The following is a 12,592-nucleotide window of genomic DNA, read 5'->3' as shown; positions in this document are numbered from 1 at the left end:
TGTGTGTGTGTGTGTTACCTCCATCGTATAGGAAGTGTACTGGTTGTCAAAGATGAGGGCCTCCTGGATGAGCTGATGGTATCCCTCCAGTGTGTTAATTTCAGGCGTGTAAGACACGATGTTTTGCTGGTAGTCCTTCAGGCTGGTCAGCTGGTCCTCCAGAGTGCCGTTCATTTCAATGGATATCCTGCCGATTTCCTGCAAACACAAACACACAGTCACTATCCAGTTAATCCTAAAAACGCATGCAAATGAGCTTATAGTTTTCAGATCATCTATCATCACCATCGCATGCAGCACAGTGCGAAACCTTTAGAAGACACAGAGGCAGACTGTCACTCTGCAGACTCGGTCCAGCACCCCAAGACACATTTATAAAAATCACAGTTGTAGTGGCTCAGTTTAACCCTTTAATGCATCAATAGGTTCTCACAATTAAATGGTCTTTAAAGGTTGATTTTTTCATAAGCAAACTCAAAACCTAGCTTTTTAGATTGGCTTTTAATTGAACGTTATCTATTTATCTTTTGACTAATAAATCATACATTTTAGTCTGTTTATATTTATTTATTATCTTAGTTTGTGCTGTTATCCTTTTATTTTCCCTTTTATTTACTCGTTGAGTATTTTACTTAATTATCTTTTATTATTAGCATTATCATTGTATTTACGGATTTATATGTTTATTTATTAACCTTGATAATTCTATCTATAGGTTTAATAGAACCTGATATAAGTTGACAAAAACACATGCTTTTAAAATATTTACTGTTATTGGTGAAAGATGGGTGTGTCACTTTTTGTGCCACTCTTTTTGTAATGTGGCATTTTTTTTGTTAATTTCTTTATCAGTTCCTTATTAATGTTTCTGAAGACTTTTTTGTACACTTTTATTATGTTTTTTTCTGTAAATAAACTTTTTGTTTATACACCTCTTTCCGCCATGATATCTCTCACCCTCTGAGACTGATCGGGGGACATAACATTTACAATGGTATGAAAAAGCATAATGACATTAAATAACAACAAACATGACTTTTGGGATCTTTATTGAGTTTGACTGAATTATTAATGCATCATGTCCACTGCAGTGGACAGATAGAGTATGTGGAGTATGTGGAGCAAAATAAAACGGACAGATGTATTTTCAGTCCCAGACAGAGTTTTAACCAGATTTTTTTTTTTTTGGGAGTTTTCCCGTATTTGTTTAGGGTTAAAGGTTGAAAAAGGTGTCTGAATGCAGCACAAAAACAGTGATGTCAACCCATGTTCCTAAGGGGTAATTGAATGGAACTCTAGACGATGCTTTTGTGGTCCACCACTCTGTGGAAGGGACATAAAACTACAACAACCCAAATGGTTCAAAATGGTTAATAATAAAAATAAAGTGCTCCGAGTCTGTCTGACTTTGGTTTTAATCCTGAGTTAAGATTTTTAATTCAAGGCTCCTGTGCTCAAGGATTTGGGTCGAATTGTGTTGTCATGAACATTAGTGAGTGAAGCTGCCCGAGAAATCCAAAGACTAGTTATCATGAACAAAAATAGTGAGTAAATAAAGAATATGAATAAACCAAATAAGAATCCCTCACAAAGGAGTTCACCTCTGTGAAAACTCTGAAGCCGACTGTTGCGCTCTTATGAAGATCCACTAAACCCTGACGACTCTTTGCTCCGTGAGCTCACTGTTGTTCAATGTTGGCTTGAAAACTGTGACAAACTACATACAGCTGTGCAAAGACGAACCCCTTCAACACCATGGTGATCGAATGCGTGGGCTGAACCATTACCTCCATCTTGTCCTGTATATAGGCGCCGACGGTGTTGGCCTGAGTGGCAAACTTGGCTCTCAGACTGTCGTTGCTATTCTGCTTATTGAGCTCTTCCTGCAGGGCTGTGTCACGCTGCGGCACCATCTCCATTGCCTGCAAACACACACACACACGCGCGCGCACACACACACACACACACACACACACACATTATAAATACTGTGGATGACAGCATCTTTAGTTACGTTAGCAACTGTTGCTGTGTACAAATCATTAATCTGTGAGTGATTACTGATCAGACAATTATTAATCCTAAATCAAAAATTACTGTACTGTACTGTAAACATTATCTACTGCAGTGTTAAATTGTTGCTGGGTTGGCAAAAAAAGGGGCAGAAGACAGAAATGACAATAAAAAAGCAAAATAAAATAAAACAAACACAGTTGCGTGTCTTCCCAGAACCTCTTTAACAAAAAAGAAAAAAATCTGAGACACCATCACCATATTTACGATTTCTTTAGCATGAAGTACACATAAACTAAAAGGTGGAATGAGCTAGAACAACAAAAAAACAGAGTCAGGTGTAAGACTAATCGTTAGGCTGCAGCTTACCTTTTCCCATTTGCTGTCGATGCTCTCGGGTGTGATGGTGGTGTAGGGGTTCCCACCGCTCAGCTTGATGCCGTTGCTCTGGGCGATCTTCTGCACCTCGGCCTGGATGGACTGGATGGCCTCCCGCTCCTTGTTGGCCTCCGGCAGGGTGGACTTGAACTGCTCGTGGGCTGTGATGAGACCCTGCGAGAGGAAACAAACACGTCTGGTTTTACCGCCACCAAAAGGCAAAGATCACAGATGTGGTTTATACCTCTGTGTTTACTACTGTGTGCCTCATTTTTAATTCAGATATCTTTAGTAAATCCTCATATCTGCGTTTGATATGTTGCACATACCTGGTTCACACTGCACAGTTTCTGCTTACCTGGATCTCCTCGATGTTGTGAACGATGAACATGTCCTGCAGGTCCTCCATCGCTCCCTCCATCCAGTTGTTGAAGGGCGCCGCTCTCTTTGCGTACTCCAGGTAAAGCTCGTCTATTGACTCCAGCTGCTTCTCTGTCCTCTGTCGGCAAGAAAACAGCCAGAAGAGGAGTTTAACAAAATAAACTTCATGAAATTAATGAGAAGAATTTAAATATGTGGATATAAATACCTGATACAGCTGTTCAAGTACAGAGTACTTTATCAGCCCTTACAGGACTGGGTATCATTTTACAATTTTCTACAATTTATACACATACATGTTATGTTACATAAAGAAATATAAAGATATTTATTTCTTTTCTATATTTGACAAAAACAAACTTGACAAATGTAAAATTCTTGTAACTGATATTTCATACAAACTCTTCTTTTTTTCAACACACCGATAGGGTCTTTTTGGGGATCTCAATGCAGCGATAAAAGACCAGTGAAGGCAGAAACACACTAATAAGTTACTTTGGCCCCTTGTGCTCCTGTACATTCAGACCTAAAGTTCAGTTCAGTTTTAGATTTCATATTTAAGTGAGACAATTACTGTACACAGGGCTGCAACTAATGATTATTTTCATTAACAAGTAATCATCTCGCCCATGAAAAATTAAAAGAATTGTGAAAAATTCTCATATATCATTTACAATTTTAAGTGAGAAAGAAAAGCTGCAAATTCTCACATTTAAGAGAGAACCAGCAAATGTTTCACTTTTTTTCCTCGAAAAATGGCTAAAACAACAAATCAACTATTGAAATATTTGGCGATTCAATTGTTGCAGCTCTGGCTGAAATGCAGATAGAGATAATAGGTTTGTGATACATTGTAAGAGTTGTTCACATGGCAACAAATATTCTCTCTAAACATGCTTTCTTGTTTAGAACTTTTGGGAAAATAAGGACAAAATGGAAAAAACACACTACTGCTTCATAATTATAACAACAACAACAACAACAACAATAACAAATAATAATAATAATAACAATAATAAATATAGTGCTTTTCAAGGTTCCCAAGGCCACTTAACAGAGTAGGAAAGGACAAGTAAATACATAAATAAACAAACAAATAGAAAAAAAGAACAGAAATACGATTTACACAGAGAGCGCTATAAAGTCCTTGGATTGAGGTGTGGCGACAAACACGCCACGCGATCTTCTCACATCCAGGTATGTGGAAGCATCAGTTTCTCATGATCTTGTAACGGTCACCAACATCTGATCAGAGACTTACGCACACATATAACAGGCTTATTCGTACCTCCAGTGACTCTTTGCGGCTCTGGGTGAGGGCTCCCAGGACATCCCATTGATCACAGATCTTCTGGCAGCGAGCATTGACGCTGGCAGAGTCGTAGTAATCCAGCTCACTGGAAACACACAGATTTCATATGAGATTCTAAACTAATACACCGATAAATTATGCAGAAGGTTTTTCCTGTCAGGACTATTTCTCTCGACAGTGTGACCTGTCAGGTCAACGGCTGTTTATCACTCCACACTTCTTCTTTCCTTACTTGAGTTCTTGTGCAATGGCGGCGATCTGCTCCACTCTGTCCTGATGGGCTGCCAGGTCGCTCTCAAAGGCCTCGTGTTTTCGTAGCAATGCCTTCACTTCTGACAGGGTGGAAGTCTCATAGTCTTTCTGGGTCAGCATGGCCTCCTTACCTGCATACAAACACAATTCATTCAAGCTCTCAACCTGTAAAAAGCTGCAGAGAAGCTCAAAACAGCAAAACACACAAAAAACAGCATCGATTTCGTGCTTTAACACTGACTGGTTAAATACAGGGCTCTCACACATTTTTACCAATGATACATTTCACACATAGTTTCTGCTATCAGGCACATACATGAGGGGAGAGATGAAATGTGGGGAGAAATTAAGAAACACATGATAGTGGACAAAACGTCACACAGCGATGCATATCAAAGCTATGTGATGTCGAAGGCTGCAGAAAATAAATTTAAAATGTTGCCTAATTACATCAAAAATTTTATTATAAACTACAAAATTCCATGACGTTTCCAAAACTTTTATGATTTTTACTGATTCAATGCCTTTTTCAGGCCTGGAAAAAGTGATTGCGATATTCCATGACTGTAAATAAAGCTCAATGCTGTGTTTGTCTTTTTTAAAATCTTATTTATTACATCCACTTTGACAAAAAGTGCTGTTGGATGAAGAGGAGACAAAAGATTTAAGAGGGACGTGTAATCATGAAACTGGGGCAAGATTTTTGCAAAAACAAGAGTATCCATCTTGATCTCAGAGAGGTGATTCAGCACAGTGTAAAGTGTGTTCATCTAGTGTGAACGTGTGTGTGATGATTTAAGTACCATCGGTCCAGGATTCATGGATCGCAGCCTTCTGGTGGAACTTCTCAGCCAAGTGCTCCAGTCTCTCCAGACGTCTGATCTCGCTGAGGATCCACTCCTCGTAGCCTTTTTCTGCTCCTTCCAGAGTGTGCCACGCTCCGTTGATGTCCTGAGAGCAAACAGCAGCAGCAGTTACTGACATGAATCCCTCACTGCAGAGTAAAGTGTGGCTCCTGTTTCTCTGTCTGTGTATTTCACATATAGCAGAATAAAACGCTGCTCCCGCGACCATAAACCTTTCCAAAATGAACAGTATGAATTAAATGGTGTGACCCTGTACAGAGTATTCTGTTGTAATATCTGAAAGAACTTCACTTAAAGTTGATCGAGGACATTTCTGTTCATCGTATGATGGCAAAAAGCAACTTTTTGAATTTGAGGACATCAATGTGATTTTGTCTAAATGCACTGAGCATGAAGCATTTATCAAACTAAGACATGCCAAAGATATTTCATGTGATAGTTGTGGATTTGAAGTGGGGCTGTATGAGACACTTATGCATATTCGGTGTATTACATTCAGTAACTGGTGGTCGGCGTGCATCTCAGCTTGCAAAAACAGACGGAGGCTAGCGTGACTGGTATCAAGTTAGAAGACCTGAGGAATCTCAGACTACCAACCAGGGTGGTACCACCTGAAGATATCTGAATAAAAATGGGTTCTTTGGGTACCTATGAGTCTCCCCTTTACAGACATGCCCACTTTATGCTAGTCCCATGCTGTTTTTTTTGCTGCCATTTGATTCCTTATGAAGACAACCCTGGTCAGAATTTCTTCATTTTGGTAATATGGACTTCGAAACTTTTTTGAAATGCAAAATACTGAAACTGAAAATGTGATTCAAAAATGTGGTTAAACACAATAACATTAAAAAAAAATCATTTGACAGGCTTAAACTATTTAGAATGAATACCAGCTGATAGTGATTGGTGACCAATTGATCTGAGCAACCTTATCTGGTGGTGATCAATTCATAAACTCTGCACATCCCCTACTTTGGCTGCTTAAAGTCGAGACAGTGAGTTGACTGCGTACTGAGAGATTTTTGTAGCTGCTGAATGTATTTAGTGGAAACACTGAATTTGTCTCAGTGCAGTTTTACTTACATATGTGCACTTTACTGTTTTGTTTCATCGCTTACTGAGAAGCTAACCCAACAACAACTCAAAACTAAAGAGGCCTCAGATAGTGGGAACAAGTCATTGAGTCCAATTTGTGACTGAGATTGAGTTTAAGTGCAGATGTGAATCTTTCAGAGCAGATCTTTGCTCATCAGTGTGTATGTATATCAGTTTTTTTGCTATTTGAATTTTCCCCAAGATCATATTTTCCGCAGTTTGTTAAGTATTCAAACATCTTTAGAATCTGATTTGTATGAATGCGAACGTACAGAAACCATGCGTCCCTCTGATGGCATGAAGGCAGGTCTGTTGCTGAGTCTCAGTTTAGTCTGCAGAGTGTTGAAGCTGATCTCCAGCTGGCATTTCTCTTGGACCTGAAGACACAAAGACAAGTTGACTCACGACAAGACAAGTTGGGGCTATATTTTTGAATTTGTGTAAAGCATTTGGTACAGTCAACCATAATGTTTTACTGTCTAAACTCTCCAGATTTAATTTCTCATCTGGAGCACTAGCATTAATGTCTTCATATTTATCAAATAGGATGAAATGTGTTGGAGTCTGTGATGCACTGTGTAGTTACATGAAGTGTACATGGGTGCACAAGGGTCCATGTTGGGTCCGCTGTTATTTAGCCTTTCCATTTATAATCTCCCAAAATAGTGCCATGACAAGGAAATACAAATGTATGCAGACAATACTGTTGTGTATATACCTGAGTACCTAGCTAACAACTGCATTAGAAAAAAATACACAGTGGCTTGATCAGTCCTGTCTGAGTCTAAATGTCAGTAAAACAAAAAGTTTGAATATTTTTTTCCTAAACTATGGTACAACATCCTAATGCGAACATTAATATTGAAGGTGAACTGACTGACATGGTCAGTGATTTTAAATATCTTGGTATGATTCTGGATCAAAATTTGAACTTAAGCTACATGAGCTATAATCTGGAACTGTGCATCTAATGGTAACATTTATGTTTTGGACTATACGTGGTCCCCTTTAAATAAAATAAATAAAACAAAATACATTTTAGATATATTTTTCACCTTGGGTGGTTTGTGAACACAGCGGTAGTCTCTGAAGTCCTCCTGTTTTGCCTGCATGTCATTCACTGTCTTCTCCTGGGTTCGGTTCTCCAGCCAGGGGATGGTCCGGCGGATCCACTCCAGCAGCTGAGGACAGGAAGACAAGGAGGGAAAACAATTACCCAGTGTAAACAAGGCTCTGATATTTTCTCATTGATAAATTAAATATCAGTTGCTCAGTGTATCTGCTAATTTAACTTAACAAAGTTAAGAGGTCTAGGGAGCTCAGGTGTAAACATGCTGAGAGGTTTTGTACTAACCTCACTGGCCAGTTTCTCGTAGTCCTCCATCATCTGCTCGTTCTCCTGGTTGACAGCCAGCACTTTGCAGATGCGGTTGGCGGCTGTCTCAGCCTATCAGGAAACAGAGTGATGAGTAGTGCTCGCAGTGACTGGAGTCCACTCACTGTGCCCAAAGCTTAGTGAGAACATTCAGTGGAGTTACAGAGTTTTTAATTGATGCTGTGCATTAAAACAAATACTGCAACCCCCTGCAAATGACCATTTCTATATAATTTGCTCACCCCATGTTACATGGAGGAAAACTTGTTTTTGTCTCATGCCTGTCAGGAATGAAGAATCCAAAAACTGAGAAAATTCTACATAAATTGAAGTAAACCAGGTTCATGTTTAACAGCAAAACTGCATTAAAAACCTGTTAAACTTTCACAAATCTTGTGCAGTAAAATCCAAGTCTCATTTATCCAGACATATGCTTAGTACTCAACAAACACTACACTTTCACCATAGTTTTACTATTTAACCCTTTGAAACTTGGAGTGACATTATTTTCTTTTTTTCAAAAAAGTGGAAAAAAGGTAATGAGCAACTTGGTAAGAAATGTCCTGCACATAGCAAGAAATGAGCACTTTAAGAAAATTATCTTTAATAAGCTTGGGGAAAATGTCTATGTAAAAAAGAATAAACGCTTGGAAAAATATATTTATAATTATCATAATTGCGTGTTTAGAATTATGTTATAGAATTATTATAACATTTAAAGCACAAAGTTTTTGTATTTTTTATTGTTAGTTTTCAGGTAATTTTTTTTTGTAGTTTTCACTGATTTTTGTGTCATTTCTTTTTTCATTGCTCACTGGCTTCGTCCCATGTTATTGAAATTTGGTCAGGTTTCAAAAGGATAAAACTGAACTGAAAGGCAAACCTATCTTTGCTCCTTACAAAGCAACACTTTCTCCTCACACAACACAGGAGCTGCTGGTCTACTGCTGCCTCCATCAGTTGGTTTGTTTGTGTTATTCTGAGACGTTGGTGTTTTCAAGATTTAGTATAGATCCACCAAAGTCACACAATAAGACAAAAAAATCAACTGAAAGAGGCAGTGGTAGACTAGCAGCTCCTGTGTTCAACAAGGTAAAATTACTGTTTTAATCAGATTTCAGTTTTAATAAGATAAGATAAGACTCTATTGATCCCCATAGGGATAATCCTGGATTATACTGCCTGAGTTGCAATAGTTGCTGTTGTTAAAACACATACACATATGGCTTCAATTCAACAACACTTTTTTCCAGGTTTGGATTCTTTGTTCACCGTCAAGGTGAAACTTTTCCTCATGAATTTAACATTACACAGAGTGAGTAAAGGTTATCACAGGGGAATGAAGTATTCCTTTAATTCACTAAAACAAACAGAAAATAGGTGTCTATTACTTTTAATAACAACATAAACCTGGTCTTTAATTACAACTGTTATAATAGTACGTTTTTTTGCTTTTTAAATTTGTGCAAACACACCCCACACACAGGCAGTGAATAGGAATAAATCTGCTCAAGTCAGGCACACGTTATTAAAAACAGTGCACAAAGTCAAATGAAGGTTACATTTGACTAACTAAAACATGCTCCAGCTGTTGATGGTTAGTCGAATGTGCCAAAAATCAATCTGTGTGTTTTAAAGCTCCATGCTTCTCCTGTCACAACCCAGGAGTCAGTCCATACATGTATTTACAGTTTCATGTAGCGCTGGAGTCCACATCGGTAGGATATTACACTACTGTACCACTGGAATAATAAACAACAAAAACAAAAAAAAAAAAAAAACAGTACAAAGACTTTGACATGTTGATTAAAGCTGATATATTCTGTTTACGAAACTTTATTTGTTGCATCATACATGGCTATGACACTTTTTTATTTTAAATATTAATTTTCAGAGGAACAGTGTGTAGGATTTAGTGGTATTTAGCAGACAGGACAACAGATCGTAACCACCGGAAACTTCAAAAGCTCTAACTCCTGGTTAGGATTTCGCTGGTGTTCGTTGTTCAGGAGGTTTTTACCAAGAGCTAAATTACCCACTGAGGTCTCTCCCTCCCCAAAATAAACTAACCCCGTGATTAAAACCAGTAAAAACACTAAATTAAGCCGTTTCACTTTTCACAATTTGTGGTATTTTCCAATGCTGTTTTGCTTGTGGCAGAGGGGCTGCTAACTATGGTTTCTGACGTGTAGGATTGAGTACCGAACTCTGTTCATTTAAAAAAGCATTTCACAAATATAAAGGGACTCTTTACAGAAAAAACTAGGCTGTCTCTGCAGTAGAATTGGCGCTACATGACCACAAAAAACATAGGAAAAGGACTGTGGCACTTTTGCCCAAAAGGTAGAAAACTTAAAACTATAAGACCGAGTCGGACAAATAAATGCTCCCACTGGTGGGTGGCATTATGCATCCTCAACTGTCCTACACAACGTAACAGGATCTTGGTTTATATTTGATCAGCGTTGCTTAGGTTTACTGTTTGATCTCAGTTTTTTCAGCCTGTTTTCACTGTGCTAGAAGCCGGATAGCACCCACCTCCTCTTTACAAACTCTCGCCATTACAGTGAAACGGGGAGTTAAATACATGTCTGGAAACATTTTAGGCAGAAATAGGCAATGCGGTAGTGCAATCTTGATCTATATTCAATCAGCACTGCTTAGTTTTATTGTTTGATCGGATTTCAGTCTGAGTTTGAGAGAGAGAGAGAGAGAGAGAGAGAGAGAGAGAGAGAGAGAGAGAGAGAGGCGCTTCTGTCTCCTGATCAGCTGGATACTGTTTTTGTGTCTGCAGTGGCGGGACAGGGGGTGGGCAATATGAAAATACAAAAGTTTAGTCTGTAGTTCGAGCAACAGCCAGGAGAGTCAACAAAACTGTCAAATGATGTAAAAAAACATCACACGACACAGCTCCATCATTGGGCTAGGAGGGATATCTAGGCACTGGTTAGATGGAGAAATTTTACCACAGTTCATTTACGCATACTACCCACATTTTTTTTTATACAAAGCTGGTTGAAAATCAGCAAAGTATCCATTTAAGGGTACAAAGACACCTACATCAGTACTACTGTGTATCTCCTCACATTTATTTAATCTGTGCCAAATCTCAGTACCTAAGGGTACATCTGGATGAAAACTGTGGTCTCAGACAGGAGGCAGAAGCACCGCAAGCAGTCTGAAGCCAGAAAGCAACCCGCTGAGCTCCATGTGCCTCAGAGGAACTCCAGCGCTTCAGGGCGCTTTGCAGGAAACACTACAGAGCTCCGCAGAGTCACCAGGCTCAGAAAGGAGGCAAAAGTTCCTAAACTGCCCCAAAGTCTGGAAGCTGTCCTCGGAGCTCCATTGGCTTCCCAGTGAAAAAAGCTTCCAGTTGGGTATCGGCACAGAGTTTGAGGTTCTGCCCATGTTATGAGTTCAAATGTGAGCGGTACTGAACCCTCGCCAGTGTTTGATTTGTCTGTTCTGGACTATTGTAGAAACACAGCAGTGAAGATAACGGACTCTGTATATGAGGACCTGCTCCTTATGTAATTATAAACAGATAATTCTCATGAAACGGAAAGACAACATTTCATATTTTCAGGTGATTATACACTAAAGATAAACAGACGTATTACATGATATTCCATTTCTGCCAATATATCCCCCTAAATCCTACACACTGGACCTGAAAGTGTTCCTTATATACTGTGTACAAATAACATCACACAATTAAACATTTTGATTTGAGAAGTGTTAATAAGAGCTGAGGAGAAACTGGAAAAAAATCAACTGGTGTTTCCCACAGTAATAAATCCAAACAGGTCTGCTTTTCCCAAACCCATGAGTACAATGATGGTTAATGGTTTATAGTTTTCCACAGGGGAAATGCATACTGCTGCATGAGCATGTATTTTGGAATATTAATATTTAGTGTGTCTTCAGTTATCCAGCTGAGATATTCCTAACCTTAGTGGAAACTTGACACCCACAACAAACCAAGTACAGACGATCACAGTACTAACGTGAGTTTGGGAATTTAAATCCAGACCATGAAATAAAATAAATCCCTTCTGAGGAAACACAGTTGATGTCCAAGGAAACAGAAGCATCAGTAAGCATTTGTTCTCAGAGTTCCCATCGTGGTCCTGATCCTGTTAATTCTTTGCTACACTGAATTTCCTGAGCTAACTCCAATTGTACACATGACGCGAATTTACAACCTGCTTTGCTTCGGGGCCACTTTTGCAAAATGACAGGAGGCCAGGGGCCAGTCACAGCAGCCTCATACATATTTCTAGGATTTTAGAACTTAAGAAAATTTTTAGGATTTGGGGATATTTCTAATACATTTACAGGTCTCCAGGATTTTAGGATGTTTCTCAGACTTGAGGATATTTTTTTAGGATTTTAAGACATACAGTATGTAGGATTTTGGGATATTTCTAATACATTTCAGGGACTTTGGGATGTTTCTAGGATTTTAGGAAGTTTCAAAGACTTCAGGACATTTCTAGGATTTTATAACATTTCAAGGATTTAAGGATGTTTATTGGATTTAAGGACATCTCTAGGATTTTAGGAAGTTTCAAGGACTTCTGGACATTTCTAAGATTTAAGGACATTTCTAGGATTTTAGGACATTTCTAAGATTTAAGGATGTTTATTGGATTCAAGGACATTTCTAGGATTTTATGATGTTTCCAGAAGTTGAAAGTTTCAAGGACTTGAGGACATTAGAGTCTTAGCTAGGACCTCTGTCAGGGGTACGGGTGGATCCTCCACTGGCCCTTGTTTTTTGATAAACAAGCTCTATTTTGATGCTGCTTTATGTACTCTGGCACCTTATGTATACTAAAAGTACAAAAACAATTCCCAGCGTGAGTCATTTTATTTGTATTGTGAATTATAAAATGGTTGGTGGGCCATATAGCACCC

The 12,592-nt window shown here is 38.7% G+C and overlaps 1 protein-coding gene across 7 annotated transcripts in view; it reads right to left on the bottom strand.

The window, feature by feature from the left end:
• Window positions 1-12,592, bottom strand: part of actn4 (actinin, alpha 4) — an 86,961-nt gene that overhangs the window by 8,301 nt on the left and 66,068 nt on the right. For all 7 annotated transcript variants that reach the window (XM_088079251.1, XM_088079250.1, XM_088079252.1 and 4 more), the window contains exons 9-18: window positions 7,652-7,744; window positions 7,353-7,478; window positions 6,570-6,674; window positions 5,140-5,287; window positions 4,317-4,467; window positions 4,061-4,169; window positions 2,750-2,890; window positions 2,383-2,565; window positions 1,788-1,922; window positions 19-198 (exon numbers count right to left, since the gene is read on the bottom strand). In XM_088079251.1, the coding sequence (XP_087935377.1) occupies window positions 19-198; window positions 1,788-1,922; window positions 2,383-2,565; window positions 2,750-2,890; window positions 4,061-4,169; window positions 4,317-4,467; window positions 5,140-5,287; window positions 6,570-6,674; window positions 7,353-7,478; window positions 7,652-7,744 (1,371 nt within the window). The remainder of the gene's footprint in view (window positions 1-18; window positions 199-1,787; window positions 1,923-2,382; window positions 2,566-2,749; window positions 2,891-4,060; window positions 4,170-4,316; window positions 4,468-5,139; window positions 5,288-6,569; window positions 6,675-7,352; window positions 7,479-7,651; window positions 7,745-12,592) is intronic.

The sequence above is a fragment of the Plectropomus leopardus genome, chromosome 6 (genome assembly GCF_026936395.1).
Source record: "Plectropomus leopardus strain MGB_pleo_1.0 chromosome 6, ASM2693639v1, whole genome shotgun sequence".
Lineage (NCBI taxonomy): Eukaryota > Metazoa > Chordata > Actinopteri > Perciformes > Serranidae > Plectropomus > Plectropomus leopardus.
This window is presented reverse-complemented; position numbering and strand designations above follow the sequence as displayed.